At 34.2% G+C, this 21,263-nt stretch overlaps 1 protein-coding gene across 4 annotated transcripts in view; it reads left to right on the top strand.

Annotated features, from left to right (window-relative positions):
* Positions 1 to 21,263, top strand: part of LOC129717799 (aminopeptidase N) — a 63,128-nt gene that overhangs the window by 16,405 nt on the left and 25,460 nt on the right. For 2 of the 4 annotated variants that reach the window (XM_055667975.1, XM_055667974.1), the window contains exons 2-3: positions 19,512 to 19,648; positions 19,843 to 20,808. In XM_055667975.1, coding sequence (XP_055523950.1) covers positions 19,901 to 20,808 — 908 coding nt within the window. In that variant the 5' untranslated portion in view covers positions 19,512 to 19,648; positions 19,843 to 19,900. The remainder of the gene's footprint in view (positions 1 to 19,511; positions 19,649 to 19,842; positions 20,809 to 21,263) is intronic. The other 2 variants (XM_055667977.1, XM_055667973.1) reach the window with 1 other exon arrangement.

The raw sequence follows: 21,263 nt of genomic DNA, 5'->3' as shown, positions 1-21,263 counted from the left end.
TGTTGTTGTTTAGTGTCTACTCATGACGACTGTGCAACGCGTAATAAGGGAGCATGCATAAATGACGTAGCTTTTTTTGGCTTTTTTGACTCCCCCCTCCTCCATCGTGGCATGTCGTCACAAAGTTGCAGATCCCATCTAGATAATGACGTAGCTTAATAACGAACACTCCCCCCTTCCTCTCACATATTTTTTTTTATCAAGAACATACGTTGTATCAATAATGAACAAGAAAAGGCAATAAAGTATTGAAAATGACCCTTAACAGACAAACCATCACAAGGTCAACAAGCAGACATCCTCTTCGGAGGTCCATAGAAGATCCACTTCGGAGTCTCAAAGCAGTGTTCCTTGATTCCAGAGTGCAGCTTCAATTCATCGCCAAAGGTGTCTAAGTCAATGCTGCTTTTTCATAAAACGGACGTTTTAGAGCAAATTATTGTCACCCATCCATTCCGAAACAGAATCGGGCTTTGAACATGCCGTTTCGATCGGACTCCAGACTTCGATATCGATTACTCAAATTATGTAAGTTACATAGAATGTAGAAGTAATGCATGCTTTACCGAATTTGTAGTAAACTGCCAAATACGGAAATTGAAACGAAATCTTTGGAATAACTACATCTGGCGGTGAACCGTTCCATTGTTGTCACCCCATTTTTCAGCTGATGCTGAGGACTTATACGTTCTTATGTTTCAAATATTCATCATAAATTTACTAAATTCGGAAATAATGGAAACCTTTGAACTCTGTGCTTATTTTCTAAAGTCAATATACAGTGAAATCTATGCTCAAACGGACGTGACACTCGATGACGATTTCGATTGTGCAGAAAATTATTATAGATTATTTCGTAATTTTGTTTAGTAGGCAGTAATACTGTTGTGATCGCTATAGGCAAGTGTGCACACTCATTACAAACAAAAAAATATCGATCGCTAGCCTTGGGCTAATAGCGGTCTCGATCAATCAGATTAGTTAAGAGAATTCGTTATCGATATTGTTTTAGGCACATTTTGCATGTTGTAGGAAAAGTACAACGAGACACCGTGCCCCAGTGCTGAGTCGAGAAAATTTCCAGCTTGAAAAGATCCTCGACCTGATCGGGAATCGAACCCGATATCACAACCGTGTTGGAGAGCTAGCTGACCGACATCGCTAATCACAGAACCACGGGGACCACCACACTCATTAGCAAAGACAAAAATTAGTTAGTAGGCAATTAGTGGTGGCACATAAACGTAAAGTTTCAAACAAGGACGAAGATTTTTGAGGATTTTTCTTCGAAGAGGCACGTATATTTGTCTGTACATAGACATTCGCACTGAATCTTTCAAACCTTACTTTTTTGATAGATAGTGGTAACTTTGTTTATGTTTTGGGTCTTGTGCTTTTTTCTGTTGAAGCAATCAGGTGCGTAGTGGAAATGCTACTCAATTTATAATTGTTCGTAGTGTACTGGTACCGTGGAATAGGGTGAAATTGATCAGTGGGGTGAAATTGATCACCTGAAAATTCGTGATAAAAAATACTAATCAAAAGATATTGCTCTTACAACACTAGGCAATGTTAACGTGTCCTAAAACGCATCTTTTGCATGATTCACATACCTGTCAAAGTTAACCCAGTTAACCCATAGTTTTTCATATTTTCGAAAAATTCTTCTAACTCAGTCCAAACTCAATCAAATTTGATCAAACAAGTTTCCAAATAACAAAAAAAAGTATTGAATTTACCTAAAGTAATCTTAGTTGAGGGTTAATTACGTTAAATTCAGAGAAGTGAGTAAAGTTTGATGAAAGTTAAAAAAAATGTAATTTTTAACAATGATCATTCCATACCATTAAAGAAATACTGATGAATTCGCAGGAAACCACAAAGATTTTAATTTCAGAGCTAGTTTTTGAGCTTTTGCAACAAACCGAATTGAAATCGGTCTAACGACGATCAAATAAGAGCAAATTTAGCAACGAGCAGCTCGTGAACCAAAATAAACAAATTTTAACCTGAAATATCGTTATTTTTGTTTCCCAACTAGCTGTGAATGATATTTTTCTGTACAGAAATCCTTATTTATCTTTAGCATATCAAAAAAAGGCACATTGCCAAAACAATGTATGGATTTCAATGGTGATCAATTTCACCCCAATTTACCTCATAGTACCTTATAGAATTATCGAATTTATTTCATGAAGTAGACGATAGAAATTTCACCAATAGCCATAGAGGTTTACTGGAGCACATACCAGTACTTGTTTTGAAATTATACTATTTCGGTAGAAATGTACATGAAGCTAGTTAATTGGAAATTGTTATAAAAATTGATCAATTTCACCCCGTTCCATGGTACCTCACACACAACATTTCAAGGGCATTTCGGTCACAAATTAAATGATTCGCTATAATCGAAAACAAAACTGCATGCCCCGAAGGTAAAAGAAATTACCAGTATCTGTCAAACTTACATACGAGACGTCACCGTGCGATGGGCTATAGTCCTCAATTGATTTGTTTTTTTTTTTTTGCACGAAAAAATATATTTGTGAACGATTTGTTTATTTGTGAAAATGTGAAGCCCGCGATTTCACTACGAAATGTGATTCCTAATAATAAAATTTTTATTTTACATTTCTAATAATACGTCTTATTACAATACATTTCACATGAGTTTAAGGAAAAACTAAAAACAAACTAGACCACGGTGCTCCCACAGACCGTTATTATAAAAAAAATGCACCAAAGAATCTGAGTAAACCATTCGATTCGTTATGACGTCCAGAATGTCTGGTCAAAATTTCAAAATCATCGTACGGTACATTTTTGAGTAATGCCCTTTTGAAGGTCGTAAAGTACAACAAAGTGATATAAAAACGACGAAATACTTATTGTGAAACACGGAGGGGTGTTCCACAAAAACTCTACTTTGTCGTGTCCAACGTACAGATAAGACATCGCAGTATTCAGCAATTGTTTTTCTTTAAAAATTTTCCACGACTTTGCTGAAGGAAGCAATCTGGTATATTGAAAACTAGAAAAAATATTTTTTTATCTAACTGTTAGGTGGATTGATCGGAAAACTTAAAACGCCAAAAGTAAGGCCTTGTTCTATGGAACAATTCTGCTGAAAACATTGAGTACATAAAATCAATTTTTCACAGTCAAATCTAGGACGATCACGATTTTTCGAGTTTAGACCACTGTGCACTGTGGAATTTTCAAATAAATCTTTCCACCAATTGCTAATGTTTTGAAATATAACCCTTGGAATGTGTAGAAACTATTTTGCAAGTTATTTCATAAAATGGTGGTTGAAAAACGTGTTTCACAATAAGTATTTCGTCGTTTTTATATCACTTTTTTGTACTTTTCGACCTTCAAAAGGGCATTGCTCAAAAATGTACCGTACGATGATTTTGAAATTTTGTCCAGACATTCTGGACGTCAAATCGAATGGTGTACTCATATTCTTTGGTGCATTTTGTTTTATAATAACGGTCTGTAGGAGCACCTTGAGACGTTATTGCCCAATTCCGCCTTTCAAAGGGTTCGACTTTTGGTAAAAGTTTATTAGTTTCTTTGACTTCTACATTGAATGTTTTTTGTTTGCTTATATCAAGGAATTTACTTTATTTCCTGGTTCAATCAATTGGTTGCAGTTTCACTGTGCACAGCAACATATTTTTTCTGATTTAGACGATTGTTTTTGTCTTTCAATTTTGTTGTTTTTGTCAAGCAATTTAACAAAACAGTCTCTTCAAGTCTAATTACTTGGATAGTTGAAACTAGTATGGATACATGAGTAGGAATAAGTAAAAAATATGTTTGTTAAAGATTTATTGCGATTCTACCGAAGCCCGCCTAAAGTAGAGGGTTAAGAGAAAATTGATATGCACAAAATATTTTTGAGATGCATTAGAATCACATTTTTGAATTTCCCATATATTGCTTTCAAAATTAATGCAACCATAAACTACACAGCAAAGTTTTCTTTTATTATTGTGAATAATTTCTCCTTTTACTGGCTTTATACTTATCCTATTTTCAGATTTCAGATTGCGTTCAGATTCAGATTTTTCAGATTGCGTGAATATAATAATAATAATAATCGATAAGAGAGATCTTGATAATTTTCGCGGGAGTTTCCGTAAAATGTTCCGGAAATGATTATGTTAGGCTCGGGGGTGATGGCCTCTTTTGTTAGTTTCAGATGAAGTTATTGCTCAGTCCGGTTACTGATAACCGTGTACGATGTTTTTATGAAGTTTCGTGCACAGATTACTGTTATAAAGTTGCCGGCCTTCATTTTTTTCTTTCATAACTTCTAGCTTCCCTTATCAAAGTGTTTAAACGCATACTTTTTGTCATTGAATTATTTGGCAACACATGTAAAGTCACGGATTGATCATTGATTTTCCACCAGATTCATAGATCTGCTGTCAATCCACTCAAGTTAGTTTTACCCTTACAAAATTATTAAAATGAAAATAAGACCCATATGATACGTGAGCGAAGCGTTTGATTCAGTCTACATCCTGCTCTCTTGCGACAGCTTGCTTCCTAAACGTATTCTTTTCCACTGCTGTCAACGCCGAGCCGATGCCGGTTCATTCTGCTGCACAAGATCGTATATCTTCTCACTCGATGTTCTTATGTAGGTACCTGCTGCAGAATGAGTGTTGTAATACGAATAGGTACATACTGTGCAATATCGGAATATTAAAATATATCATTTTATTTGTTTCTAGAAAGCATCATAAGTTGTGATAAATGTTCGAAGATGGAGAACACTCTGAAATGTATGTTACGAATAATGGATTAAATTTTATTATGGAAACCGTAACTCTTCTTGAAGGCTCAAAAGTTGACGTAAACTAAGTAAAACAGAAAACTTCTTTCTTTTCTCAAAGGGTACCAGTTTAATTGCTTCATTTCATGTAAAAACTGTGTAGAGGATATTTAATCCGATTGAAACACATCCAACTTACGATTAATAACCCCAGCTGCTTTCTTAATTGTTAGGGAAAGAAGGATATCTGTGTCACCATATGGTGGCAGTGTTTGCTCCTTTTGTTCACACGAGAATGCAAATTTTTGCAATGTCGCATATGGCACGCAACTAAGGGAACATCCGCTCCTAGCAACGATATTGGGAAAACAACAAGATACAAATTTTCACTGAATGAGCTAAGGAGTCCGTTAGGATGTGTTGATATTAAAGTATACATAAGTCGTGTCACGTTTAGGAGGCAACATAAAAATAAAGACTATTTTTTTTATTTAGAAAAGAAAAATAACTATCAAGTTTTGTTATCAATATGAATTCGTTAAGTGTTGAAATAACCGTAAATTTAACCGAAATACTTCATATAATTTAAACTCTTGCTTTCGACATATTATCTTCCAACAGAATTTAAAAAGCAGATTAATATACAATCGTTATTCAACATAACAATCACTGATAAAATTGAAAAAAAGATTCTTGAAGACCAGAGTGCAATTCCATAAAAAACGGGCAACTGATTTTATCGACCACTTTTGATTCGGCTGAATCTTTGCATAGATGATTTATGGAATGTGGCATCAAGGCTTTGCTTTGCTTAGCTTACCCATGTCTTTTGCAGTAACGTGACTGTCAAAAATATCCGCGATCATGAGAATTTGTTGAAAGTTTCATGTCGCATGGTCACATGAAAATAATTAGTATTATATACGTTTGTTCAAGTAAGGGAAACAAAAAATCGTTGATCATAAAGTGTTGCAACAATTTTCATTCATTTGTAATTTTCCATAAAGTTTCGTTTATTTACTTCAATGCTTTTTACTATTATACAAGGTTATACATGTCGCTCTTAAAATAAATTTTCTATCCGAGTGCTTCACCACTTCACACAATGATTTGAACAACAAGTCCTTAGAATTATTTTGGAATAGTATATCCGGTTCCTTCTGGATCTAAACCTAAAAAACGAACCAAACCCCCAAGGCGGTACATAAATTACTGGGCATTCGAAGACTTTATCAGAAGAAGTGAAATCAAGTGTGCACGACCACATCGGTCACTTTCAGATGTTCCTAATGCTTCCGAGGTTGCTTAGTTTCTGAATAGATCAATAAAAGTCAAATTAAGTGTTTATAAACACATTGCCACTTTGAAGGCATCTTTCGGCTCTCTGAACTTTTCTCTCGTACCAAAACTGATCATACAATAACTCATATTACCAGAAATTTAAAACCTAGTACCAAAAACTACATTTGGCATTTCCAGGCATGTTCCGAATATTATCGGTTAAATGATTACTTTTCAACCGGGTCTGATCCCATCAGGCAATGCTTAAAATGGCTGGAAATGAAAAAAACGTCTCGGTAATTTATTGCCGAGAACGGCATCACAGAGTGCTCGGTTAAAAAAATAATGACAGTTGTCACATTTTTTCGTAAGTCTCGGTTCACCAAACTGAAATTTTGACACACATTTTGTCCGAAATCCGAGATTTCAGTTAGGTTGAACCGATATTTACGAAAAAATGTGACAGCTGTCAGTTTTTTTCTAAACCAATAAATTACCGAGACCCGGCAAAAAATTTTAAGTCTATAAGAAGGCCAATGAAAATGAAAGCTCAATCGTTAATTACTTAGTTACATTTCTGGATACTCTCATAGGAGTGACCAACGTTGCCAGTATACCAGATAAATCTGGATTTTGCCAGAATTATGTTTGCGCGCCAGACAAACAGATAATCCTCAGAATCTGCCAGATATTTGTAAATGAGCCAGATATTTGCCAGATTTCATCCGCGTCGTCTCGCAAAAAGGTCATTAATGCGAGATGGGCCGTGCCTACCTACACCCGGCGAGAACAAAGAAAAGGTCATCACTTTCAATTCTGCCAGGAATTTTATCCAAAAATGAGTGACAGATTTTTGCCAGATTTTTTATTTTCGTTTTGCCAGATTTTATTCAAAACTTAGTGGCAACGCTGGGAGTGACTTAAAATGTTATTTAGTGGAAGGGTTACCACAGATGAATGAAAAATCCAAGAAAATAAATGCGATGTGTTCGGCAATGATTATGTTTTAAACAAAATAAAAATAAACTAACTCTAGAACATGTTTTGAGTACACTAATGTCGCTTTTTACGCGGGGGATACGTGCCGCGTAAAAAAAAAACCGCGTAAATTCCAGAACCCGCGTAAAAAAAACACCTAAATTCCGGAATTCGCGTAAAAAACCGCGTAAACTCAGGAATCCGCGTGAAAAAAACCGTGTAAACTCCGAAATCCGTGTAAAAAAATCCACGTAAATTTCGGAATCCAAGTGAAGAAATTACGGAATCCGCGTAAGAAAAAAACCGCGTTAATTCCGGAATCCGCGTAAAAAAACCGCGTAAATTCCGGAATCCGCATAAAAATAACCGCGTAAATTCCGGAATTCGCGTAAAAAACCCGCGTAGAAAGCGACCTTAGTGTATATTGCTTATTCTGTGGAGTATTAATTTTTACCTCCTAAGTAATTGTCAACACCCAATTCAATTTGCGGCAAAACGGAATTAGCCGGGTCAGCTAGTTTATGATAAGAATCTTACTTTCAAGGAGAATCTCCAAACAAAATGCAATAAATGTATGAAATCCTCTCATCAACAAGAAATATAAATTTTGTCTCAAGAATAAACTGCTAATTTACACACATATTAAGACCAGTAATGTTAAATGCAGTTCACACCTGGACAAGTTGTTGTACAACCAGGAAGGAAATGCTTCGAAGGATTTAGAATAAACTTTTGAAAATGATATTGAAGCGTCCTCCCTGGTTTAGCACAAATGAACTACATAGGTTTACTAATGTGGAAACTTAAGAGAAAATGTCAAACCAAATTATCAATAAGTTCCGACAAAAATCGTTGCAATGTCCAATTACAACGATTAGCTCAGTTTATAGTAAGTAAGCTAGGTGTAACTTAGGTTTGAGTTTTAGTTTAATTTATTTTTCTGATTACAATTTTTGGTTTAAAAATTTTCTACAGTTATATTCACGTAACTACGAAAGTATGTACTATCTATCAATATAACAAAAATTTCATGTCACCGTTTTTGGCAAAACACGCAATGTAAATTCTGAATAAATATTAGTTAATAATTACCTAATTACATTAATATATCACAAAAATGGTTTGTTCAGTTCATATGATGCCCTCAGCAAAGTTTTAAGTTGTACGACACTCTTCTGAACTTAAAAAAATGAACATCAAAATATATTTTTGGTTGAAATGTGAAAATCGTTTGTTTTAACAATTGCTCAAAACATTTAATTTCAACATGCACCTTTATTTTCTGAGATTTTCCCGAAAATACCACTTCAATCAAACACACAGCGAACTGATTGTGGCCTAAGGTGAATTTCTATTTTATAGACTTTCTAAATCATTTTTCGCGCATACTCACCGAAACAATTGCCAAGTCCTTTTGTTTCGAGTTTACAGTAACAAAGGGGCTCGGTAATTGTTCTATACTATAATAGACGACTGCGACGCCAAGTCTATCGGTTGGAAAGGAAAGTCAAGATTTTCCATGGACTATCCCTGCAACGGTCCATGTTATAGCTCTTCGGACAGTGAGATTCATGCCAATCTTAACTGTATAGTATTCAATCCAAATATGATGTCAAAATAAATACCCAATTAAAATACCTTCTTGAAGCTGCATTGGATGTTCAGTACTTATAGTGCTCGAAAGACTCTCAAAGGATATAATCATGTAATGATTTTCCTCACAATAGCCAAATGTGACAATCGAAACCGTTCATTTTTGGGTAATCGGGAATGGCAAGTCTTGGATGAAACATTCATAATTTTCAGCGAAATTATAACTATTCATTCAACAGTGAAGCAATGACACACAACGTCACGGCGTCCACATGAGTGTAGTTGGACTAAACTCGAAGCAAGAGAAAAACTTAAACGATAGATTGACTGTCCAATTAAAATAGCCTTTTCATCTGAGTGTATGCATGGCATATACAGTAAGTTACGTTATCAACCAAGTCTTCAAACTACTATCGTTAACTTTATGCTTCAGAAAGATAAAGATTTAATTCATTCGGTCTGAAAGATCTTTCGTTCTTGCTTGATTTGTTATACTCGATTCGCTTCACTTTCAATTGACTGCTTTGCCGGAACTGCTGGTCGGTAGTTTATCTTGGTTTAGGACAAGATGAAGTCGAATGCATTTTAACAGTCACGCAACTTGGTATATTTGATCGAAGCTACTAAACTTGAGTGAACACTAATCTTACGCATTAGGCTGTCCCAAAAAAAAATCGATATTGAAAAAGTCAAGGTGCTCAGCCCTAAATTGAAAGATAATGTTATTTATAGCATTTTTGTACAACATTTCGACTTTCTAAAAAAATGTTTTCCGGTTGCCCAAACGTGATTTATGAAAAAATTACTTTTTTCAGCTACAAACCACTCTTTTGCCACTTTTTTCAACTCTGTTCGATTCCTAAATTTTTCCATATATTTTTTTATTTCTGTGGGGTTGTTTTTGAATATTTTGCATGGTTTGGTTAAGCATCGCATTCAATTATTTGACTCCCAGAGCCCATTGAACATCACAAAAAAATGAATTTTTCTCATAATTTTCAGGTAAAACCATTCAAAACACATATAAAAAATTTTTTTGATCAAGAACTGAAATTTTTACTGCAAAGCGGGATTCAAGACGAAAATTTACATGAAAAAACATCCTTGATATCTTATCGGAGGGCTGAGATATTGGCGTTTTTACATGTGATGGAAAACTATACATTTTGTCAAAAATGCCACTAAAGCTCAATATCTCCATTGCACAGTGTTTTATTTTGTCGTTTTTGCGTATAATTTCCTAAATAGTGATTCAAACGATGATTATAGCCATAAAGTATGTTCGGAGGAGTTTCAGGATATTCAAAAATGCATCTTTTAATGTAGAAAGATCAATTCACCTATGAGTGAGATAAAAAATTTACTTATTAATCAGAATAAGATAGACGCATGGTGTCTTCGACAAAGTTTTAGGTTATATTAAAACAAGAAACTTTACCGAAGACATCATGTTTCTATCTCTTATATATTACGAGCAACATTGAGTTTTCAAATAGAAGGCACTAAAAATCAAAATTTCCGTTCTAACTTTCTTCGCAAATTTTTCCGAATTTTTAAACCTTCTACTAAGTTATCAGCCATCTAAAAATGCATCTGTTTTCTGAACATTGTTATTTTTTATCTCCCAAAATGAAACAGTTATTTGACATATTTGTTAAAATGCATAGTTTTTCATCACATAAAAAATGCCAATATCTCAGCTCCCCGATAAGATATCAAGTATCTTTTTGCTTTCGTCGTAAATCCCGCTTTACAATGAAAATTTCAGTTCTTGACCAAAATTTTTTTTGACGTAGAATACGTCTTACGGCAACAATTACAGGGACCCAATTTCAATTCAGGGATCCAATTTCAAAACCGAAAACATCGAGAGCGTCACAAAAATTGTCCAATTTCAAACGTTTTAAACCCAGTCAGTTTCTAACCGATTTCTGTCATTTTTGCAGCAATCGATTGTAAAATCATTTAAGCACCCGTCTAAATGCAAAAAATTGTAATCTGATTGTTCAAACTATTGTAATATTGAAAATTGTTAAACAATGTCGAAACGCAAATGTCGATTTTTGATTGTACCTAGTTAGCCGGGAATGCACTCTTTGGGCTATATAAGAGACTGTTTCTCCTCAAGCAAATCAGTTTACATCAGTTCAGTTTCAGTTTCCGTTCTAACTTTCTTCGCAAATTTTTCCGAATTTTTAAACCTTCTACTAAGTTATCAGCCATCTAAAAATGCATCTGTTTTCTGAACATTGTTATTTTTTATCTCCCAAAATAAAACAGTTATTTAACATATTTGTTAAAATGTATAGTTTTTCATCACATAAAAAAATGCCAATATCTCAGCTCCCCGATAAGATATCAAGTATCTTTTTGCTTTCGTCGTAAATCCCGCTTTACAATGAAAATTTCAGTTCTTGATCAAAATTTTTTTTGACGTAGAATACGTCTTACGGCAACAATTACAGGGACCCAATTTCAATTCAGGGATCCAATTTCAAAACCGAAAACATCGAGAGCGTCACAAAAATTGTCCAATTTCAAACGTTTTAAACCCAGTCAGTTTCTAACCGATTTCTGTCATTTTTGCAGCAATCGATTGTAAAATCATTTAAGCACCCGTCTAAATGCAGAAAATTGTAATCTGATTGTTCAAACTATTGTAATAAGCGATTCCAAACTTATGACGGGTAGTGTAATTGCTAACAAATCACCTCATGTAGAATTTGATTATCACTGTGAATCATTCAAAACTAAATAAAAAATTTGCCATGTTAAAAAAATATTCACTTGTCAATAAATGGCATTGACAAACACAATTAACCTCAAAGTTAATCTGAAGAATTAACCCCAATTCAGTGTATTCCCAAACCTATTCCAAGAAATACATTGGCATAAGACAGGCTGTCGTATTCTAAATTACCTCTGCGGTCGTGTCTTATAAACAACCTCTTCAACTTTTTTATTTGTGGTTTGTAGGATTTTATCTGAAAATTATTAGAAAAAATAATTTTTTGTGATGTTTAATGGGCTCTGGGAGTCAAAAAACTGAATGCAATACTGAACTGAACCATGCAAAATATTCAAAAACAACCCCACAAAAATAAAAAAATATATGGAAAAATTTAGGAATCGAACAGAATTGAAAAAAGTGGCAAAAGAGTGGGTTAGTAGCTGAAAAAAGTCATTTTTTCATAAATCACGTTTAAGCAACCTGAAAACAATTTTTTAGAAAGTCGAAATATTCTACAAAAATGCTATAAATAACATTATCTTTCAATTTAGGGTTGAGCACCTTGACTTTTTCAACATCGATTTTTTTTTGGGACACCCTATTACGCGTACATGCATAAATCCATATTGTATATGCTTAATACAAAATTCGCGTTAATAGTTCGAATAGATAACGGCTCGTTATCCAGATATGGTAATAACTTGTTGTTGTTATTCTTTACACAATTGTACGGAATGTAATAATAATTGTGTATTTAAAACGTGTATGATTTTTATGAATATCACCACAGTTTTATTACTTCGTAATCGAGGAAGAGGCCCAAGGACAAATATTCTAACTTAGCTATCAAACAGGTAATTAACAGGTAAATGAAGTGAAAAATTGGGCGTGAATTTTCGCTACAAAAAAACAGTCGTAAAACCTGGATGAACCACACAAATATTTTATCAGTTTGTATTTGACAGTTCATGTGAAGCGAAATCCACTAGTACGCATTTCGAGCAAAGCAATAACACAGTGCTGCAGCGATTAAGAACTTTTTGAAGTGAACTACACTGAATTCTGTTTTTACGCGACTTTTTTTACGTGATTTTATTTTACGCGATTTTCTCGAAATTACGCGATTTTCTTGAAATTACGCGATGTGTGACATGGGAAATATTGTTTATGACCAATATGTAACACACACACAAACATACACACACATACACACACATATACATACATAGACATACATACACACATACACACCACACACACTTACCACATAGCGAAAGGTTTTGTAACGACGTGATCTTTTTTTACGCGCACGTATCAATCGCGTAAAAAGGGAATCCAGTGTAGTGTAAGTTGTAGGTCTTGTTGAGTGTAACATTCGCTCATACTAGAAATTTTCCAAACAACCCCCAAAACTTGAAGTTATGGTCAAAAACCGTTTTTTGGACTTCAGCGGATAAATTTTTTTGACTCGATCATTTCTTAACCGATTTTCAGTGTATTAGCAGTTTTGGAAAGTAAAAGACAGAGCTTTTAAATAATATACAGGTATGTACTAACTTTACCAAAACATGATGAGTTATTTGAGTTTAAATCTAATTGTTCACACGCTATTTATCAACTTAACTTGAAATTTGCCACTTATTTTCCTATGAGAAGACTGCAAATACACTAATACTTTAAAAGTATATTCAATAACGAATCAAATGGAATTTATAATTAAAGTTATGGTCAAAACCTTGTTTTTTGACCTTTACTCACATCATTATTTTTAACTCGGCCACGATTATTTATATTTTGTCCGTTTTAGAAAGGTGAAAATAGGGCTTTCAAAATAAATAGATTTCTCACATCATTATTTTTAGCTCGGCCACGATTATTTATATTTTGTCCGTTTTAGAAAGGTGAAAATAGGGCTTTCAAAATATATAGATTTCTCTATAAGTTTTTCCTATACGTCATTAATAATTATAAATACACGGAACTGTCACAATAGAAACGGGCAGCGGCTAGCACCTTTTTGCCTTTCTCCTAGAAAGGTTTAGCAATCGATCACCAAACCGAAGATATAAAAGTGCTCCAAAGGGCCGAATGGCATATATCGCTCGACTCACTTCGACGAGCTGAGCATTTTCTGTGTATGTACAAATTTTTATCCTCACTCACTTTTCTCAGAGATGGCTATACCGATTTTCATGAAATTAATTGCAAATGAAAGGCCTAGACCCTATCAAATTTTATTGTAATCGGATTTTCAGTTTAGAGGTTATGTATCGAAATGTAAAAATCACGAAACATCATTATCTCGAAAACTACAAAACCGATTTGAACAGAATTGGTTTTAAATGAACGGGCTACCTGAAAAACCCTTAACTTTTGAATCTAATAAAGATTGAACATGTGGTTCAAAAGTTATGGAAAGAAACGTGTTCTGGAGACTATTTAATCTCACTCATGTTTCTCAGATGGCGGGACCGATTTTCATAAAATCAGTGTCAAATGGAGGGTCTAATTGCCCCATAAGACCCTGTTGATTTGTTTTGCAATCGGACTCTTACTTTGTCTGTTATGTTTAAAAATGTGAAATCTAGCTATGAAAAGAAACATATTCCGAAGAATACTTAAACTCACACACTTTTCTCAGAAATGGCCGAACCGATTCTCACAAAATTAGTGTCAAATAAAAGGTCTAGCTGCCTCATGACATTCTATTGAATTTCATTCTAATCGGACCGTAAGTTTGTCTGTAATGTATCAAAGTGTGAAAAACACGAAACTTAATTATCTCACAAACTACACAACCGATTCAAACAATATTGGTATCAAATCAACGGGCTAGCTAAGCATTACTGAAGAATTTTATAATGATTTGGCATGTGGTTCAAAAGTAGTGTAAAGAAACATGTTCCGATCACTTTTCAAATTCACTCGTTTTCCCAAAAATGGCTGGACTTATTTCAACAATCTTAGTGTCAAATGAAAGGTTTGGTTGCCATTTCATTTAATTATAATCGGACTTTTATTTCAAACGTCTATTAGCTCAAAGATTACACGACTTATTTGAACATAACTACGGGCTCTCTCTCAAACATACAATTAACCAATTTGATACGTGGTTCAAAAGTTATAAAAAGAAACGAAATTGATTGAACAAAATATATTGCACTATTTGAACGTTCCCGGTATTGCTCGTGATTAAAGTGTTTAGGAGTCATTTTTTCATTTCGATATTTCTTTAGCATATATATATATATATATATATATATATATATATATATATATATATATATATATATATATATATATATATATATATATATATATATATATATATATATATATATATATATATATATATATATATATATATATATATATATATATATATATATATATATATATATAACGTCAAATTTCACATTTTATACATCAATTATTACTTCAAATACAACATCAACATCCGTTTACTTATACTTTAACTTTGTTGTTGTTAATCTTAAGCATTTTATTCGTTCGAAAAACGTATATAGATGTCCATATACACGTTCTCCTGTGACCCTGTCTTCAAAACTATTTATAAAGATTTACAAAAAAGGATTAAACATAGATTTACTCTTCTGAGGAATCAGAACTTTTAAACTAAAGCCAAAAATTGAAACCAACAAAGCCTATTGCAATTATAAAAGATGGTGATCGTTTTCTTGCATTCAATGAACAAAAGGCTCAAAGACTTACTCAGCAGTCAATTTTGCAAAACTAACTTGAATAAGATTAAATCAGTTATTAAGAATTTCAAAAATATTAAAGAACTTGATGTCTACAGGATCAAATACTTCAATATTTTTGACGGGAACATATTAATCAAACAATGCAGAAATTACTTCAATTTTAAAGCCGAATAAGAATCCAGCTGAGGTTACAATTTACGACCATTCAGTTTGCTTTCTTCGGCAAGAAAAATGTTTGAGAAAATTATTTTTAATAAAATTATATCAATTTTTGCAGATGAACAATGTGGATTTCACCATGGGCATTCCATTCCTGATCAATTGCTCGGAGTTTCTAATATGATATGAGCTAAAAAATCTGAAGGTTATTTCGCTTGATCTGCTTCTCTAGCATTCGACAGTATTTGACATAAAGATTCGATTGCGAAAAACTTAACTTTCAATTTTCCAATTTTCAAAATCATTGTTTTTTAAATCATCTCAATGATCAGATTTTGCAGGCTGTCTACCAGAATTCAAAATCTGATAGATTTCTTGTCAGAGCAGATAGCCCCTTGGATCCAGTCCTGTTCAACATATTCACTTCAGATCTTCCTGATTTACCTCCAGGATGCACAAAGTCATTATTCTGCGATGAGCATTTCCGTAGAAAGAAAAAGTCTTCGTGTTATATGCAGTCGATTGCAGAAAAGCTTAGATATTTTTTCTTCCTACCTACAAAAGTGGAAAATATCCCCGAATGCTTCTGAAAATCAATTGATAATTTTTCCTCCAAGCCTGTGCATTAACGTAAAGAAAAACTAATTTATTTCTCATGAAGATACATTCATTTTAAACAAAAAAAAAGTATTGGACATTTGAGAAAGGTCCGTTACCGGCCTTCCGACAAAGGTTTCTTATAATGCCGGAATAAGAGCGTTGTACGACCTTCACGTCGACATTTGGAATGCACCTCTTGATTCTGAAATCCCAAAGAAACCTTCGATTAGACGACACTGAGCTAGATCCGTTGTGTTGCATATTTTTCTTCGGAATAATGTTTTGGAAGAAATTAATCATAATTTTGTTCGACCAGTCGCACAGCGGGACGACTTCATACAAAGGCTGGCCAAGCAAAAGTTTCGAAAAATGCGACAGAAATATGGTATTTACATAATTTTTGGGTGCTGAACACGAATCTGGTTTCCATTTTTTATTTGAGGCCGTCCATAAAGTACGTAATGATTTTTGACACTTTTCCCCTTAATTTTTTATCAAACAAAGGGTGATTTTTAAGAACTTGGTTTTTCTTTAAAAAAAACGCATAAAAATTGGTTTATGCCATTTACTTTTTAAAGATAATTTCATTCAAATGTTGGCCACGGCTACGTTTCTAATGGTCCATACGTGAAGTCCAATTTTGGGTCACTTTTTCGAACACTTCGGCTGGTATCTCGCGAATGACGCGTGTAATGTTATCTTCCAAGGCTGGAATTGTTGTTGGCTTGTCCGCATAGACGAGAGACTTAACGTAGCCCCACAAAAAATAATCTAGCGGTGTTAAATCGCTTGATCTAGGCGGCCAATTCACCGGTCCATTTCGTGAGATGAATTGCTCACCGAACTCATTCCGCAATATGTCTATTGATTCGCGCGATGTGTGGCACGTTGCTCCGTCTTGCTGAAACCACATGTCAACAAGACCCAGCTTGTAACGCATGTAATCTTCAACCACAAGCAACGCCGCTGGGCGTCCTTCTCACTGAAAAAGGTTACGTAGTTTTTTGACGACCCCGCAAACCAAATTTTGCCAAAACATAAATAATTTTTTTTAATAAAATTAAAAAAAAAAACATAGGTAATACTAATTACAAATCAGCAACCATCATCTTCCTCTTCTTTTTCTTTATCTTTATAACTGTGTTCAGTTTCATCATCAGCTCTCCCTGATTCAACAATTGTTTTCTTCAATAGAAATATGACTTAATCTGGAAGTTTTTTACAATTATTTTTCACCTTTTCAAAATAAGTGGTAACTACTGGATCTATGGAAAAAATAAAATGTTTGAATTTATCATGATTAGTATTTTTTGACTATTTTTGCGACTGAAATGTTCTCGGGTATATTTAGTTGTTTAGTTACTTTTCTCTTGAGCCTCTTCGGTCATCCTTCCTATAGATAGTATTGCGGTTCGATTGATATTGCTGACCTGAAACATCGATTTGGTCTAGCCCAATTTTTTTTGTGGCTTCATACTGTATTTTGAACCCAGATTTTCGTAAGCGCTTGAATCCCAGCCGATATGAAATATAAATCATGCACTCAAAACAACGAATCCAGCCATGAAGCGAGGATATTCCGTGATTCAAGCAATCTTCGTTTATGTTCAATGTCCGCATCTTTTCAATGTTGTTAAACTCCAATATTGTAGCTTTACAAGCAAAGCAGCGTTGCGCAGAAGTATTTGTTATGGAATTGACGCAGTTTTATCAATCATTATAAGAAACAATAAGGCTGGAAAAATGACAACACGTATTAATATAAATTTTTAATGATGAATTTTGTGATTTTTACCAAAATTTATATTTCATCCTTTATGGATTAATATCGGAATCGCAATTTTCAATAATGGAGTATTATGGTTAATAAATTGATTCCTAGAGAAAATTTCAAGTTTTAAAAATTACATAAAAAAGTCTGCTATCGCATTTCTCACTAAAACGATAATTGGCGCAGTTTTGCGCTACAGCGGACAATATGCCTTTGAAAGCTTATGTTTTCTACCTAAATTTTGGATGTAGTCACAACCGTGGCAATATGCGGCATCAAAACTTTTAGGCTGCTTTTCTACAAAAATCACTATTTTTACTATTATTTTTAGTATCAGGCCTACTATGATCAAATTTTACAATATCTAATGAAGGAGATTTGTTTTTACAGTAGGTACAACTTTTCCTCTGACACCAAAAAGATCATGGAAGCTTTCTAGCGTTTCGATGTAATGTACTTTTTTTAAAAATTTTTGTCAAAAAACGTCAATATACCAAGCTCAGAGAAGTCATTTAAAAATCTGACTTCATGATATTGCGCCCAATTTTTTGATTTAAGTACTTGAATGTTATAGCAAAATAGGAAAAATGGGGGATAGAGAGCATTCATATACGTTTTCTCATTTGTCTTTAACGTGTTTGTTGTGGATTAAGAGAGTCTCCCGTTACTATCCAACTTCCTTTACAAAAAAAATTCGAAATATTTGCCGTTAACTTATATTGTACAGTGATGCATTCCCCCACTTTCGAAATTTATTTAACATGTAAAATTCAACTCACATCGATCTGTCATTGAGCGTGAATAGTTTCCAAATTACGGACCACAACCACTCTCCGCACGCTTCGCCAGTGACTAAACCTCACATGTATACTTTGACCATAAAATTTTATTCACACTTCTTACCACTATTTTGCAATAGTGGCATGTATTTATTATTATTAAGTTTATATTTAAGATCAATCATGCTTGATAAAATTTTGAACGATGGTACTAACATAGCTGGTTTCTTCTTTTTGTTTTTTTGTGCCTGCTCAGCTCTAACCTTTATTACTAAGAAGTATCCTGTTAGTTGTTGTTAACGTGCTTCTATCTAAAAACTAAAACGTGCTTCTATCTAAAAACTTAACGGGACTCTCATTCTAATTATATATTAATTTTATCATAGAAACATTGATTTTTTATCATCGTTTGCTCAATAATTATTGTATATACTTCTATTTTGGCTTTTATTTTGCCTTTTTTGTTTGCTATTATTTGTATGGACCCTACTGTGACCAGTAGTTTTTATCTTTTCTGGCATTGTTCGAAGGTTTTTTGCTACTGCACTTTTTTTCTTTTCACTTATTGTCACCTATAGAGACGTTATCTGCTGCGGGTTATAGTGCTTTTATTCGCTCAGACTGACTATTCTCCTATCTACTTTATCGACCTTATCATCGTCTAAAACATATAACTAAAGCGAATAACATGCTATGAGTGGATAAAGTTTTGCGAAGGTCTAAAACAAAGTTTTTCAGTCCGGGGAGGAGTTTTCGTGTGGGGCAGCCTGAGAATTAACCCATGCTTGAGTTCTTTCATATCGAATGGCCCGGTTCTACTAAGATTTGTACCCAACACCCGCTTGTCAAAGCGGACTCTGCAACCTTGTGGCTATGAAGCTTTCCGAATTGCTCTTTAATAATCTTCTCTTTAAATAATCTTCTTCCTCCAACTCTGGTACCTTACTTCACTCTTCTCTTACTCAGTTGTTCAGTTGTTCCTCGTTCTGGCCGGGTTACCTATTTTTTCATTTCAATATTTACTTTTCAACTTGTAATGCATGTTCAGTGAGTATGACCCTAATATACAGTTCTAAATACTATTATATTATATTTTTATCCGCAGTTTCTTCGTCTAATTTTGATAATTTAGACCTCTCTTTACGCGTGCCTTAACAGTATCTGATGATTTCAATATCAGCATTTCGCAATTTACTAATCAATTGGCAAATGCAGCAACTTTCATAATGGATTCCTGATACTGTAAGTATAGGAAAGGATGCCACCTATCCACAATAAGTTTTGTATCCAGTAATTATTTTATGTGCCAGTTTTCAAATATATATAAAACGAAATGACCAATGCATCACTTGTTTTTATTAGTCCTCATTTTGCCATACTCGAACAAGCCAAAAGAACAAACCTTAAACATTTTACTTGTCTCTTTCCCATTTCAGATCAATGGAATAAAGCAATCAATTAACTCCGATTCCCGCTTTCATTATTCAGCCCAAGATGAACAGCAAGATGCAAATGCGTGAAAACTTCACGGTCGATAATAGCACCAGACCATATAACGAAAATCGGGGGCTTTACGTTAGTAGAATGACCCTGTTGACAACGATAGCAATATTTAGTTGCTTGCTGCTGGGTTCAGGACTGCTCATATATCATTTAGCCGGATGCCAAGAAGTGCCGGTCCATGCCAGCATAAGTGATCAGCATTACCACTTCGCGTCCAATTACACGCGTTTACATTTCGTCACAACCAGTCTGCCGGTAGTAACCGATTCCACAACTGTTGAACCTACGACGTCCGGAGTGTCTTCAGCCCAAAATACTAGTAATGATTCCGATTTAACCGGGCCTCAATCAAATACAACGGATAGCCAATCTGTTCAGTTAGAAGATAACAGCGTACGATTGCCACGATCAATCGAGCCAATTGCGTACGATATACAATTAATACCATTCATAGTTGAATACAATTTCACTTTTTCTGGCATAGTTGAAATAGATATACTGGTTAAGGAAAAGTGTGATAACATTACCCTACACGCGGTCGCTTTGCAAATACACGAGGCGAGTATTCATCAAAGCCAGAGAGCTACCGATGGTGAGCATACTATTGGAGAAACCGGCACTAATGACAGTCGTTATATAAGCCGATTCAGAACCAGCAGGGAATCAACAGGCGACAATAATCTTCGTGAGGATGATGAAGATGATGGGTCGAATAAATTAGCACAATGTGAAATATCTGAGCAGTTTTTCATTGAAAGTAAACAGTTTTTTGTGCTAAAACTAAAACAAATGTTACAAGCGAATGAGCGTTACACGGTGCGAATGAAATATAGTGGTGTTCTCAATGACTATTTACAAGGATTCTATCGAAGTTCATACACAGCTAAAGACGAAACAAGGTAACGATAACTGCAGATATGCGCTGATCACTGTTATGTGTGTATTGTTAGAGAGAATAGAATGAGATGACTGTGCTATCACTTAAGGGGGGACCCTACTCTAGAAGGTCGAAAAATCATGAATTTTCATATATTTTTTTGGCTGTCTAGAGTAAAGTGAAGTGTTTGGATATTTTGGCTATTGATTAAGGTATATTTGGAGATGTATTTTCCATGTCGTGAATGTAAATATAGTGAGTATTACACTGTTGGCAGCTGGGAACGTGGATGCTCTCTCTAAATCAGTACCTAACTGGTGGTAAGTTTTTCCCAGCTTCTAGTAAACCGATCGGGCTGAAATTTTTTTTCAGTATATAGAAACATATTATCTATCTTGTTACGAAAAATGAATGAAAATGAAAATTCCAAAAATTGCCAAAATGGCGGCCATTTTAGTAAAAAAATTGTTTTTTTTT

This window comes from Wyeomyia smithii, chromosome 1 (assembly GCF_029784165.1).
Source record: "Wyeomyia smithii strain HCP4-BCI-WySm-NY-G18 chromosome 1, ASM2978416v1, whole genome shotgun sequence".
Lineage (NCBI taxonomy): Eukaryota > Metazoa > Arthropoda > Insecta > Diptera > Culicidae > Wyeomyia > Wyeomyia smithii.
Note: the sequence above shows the minus strand (reverse complement) of the source record. Positions and strands in the feature narration are given on the sequence as shown.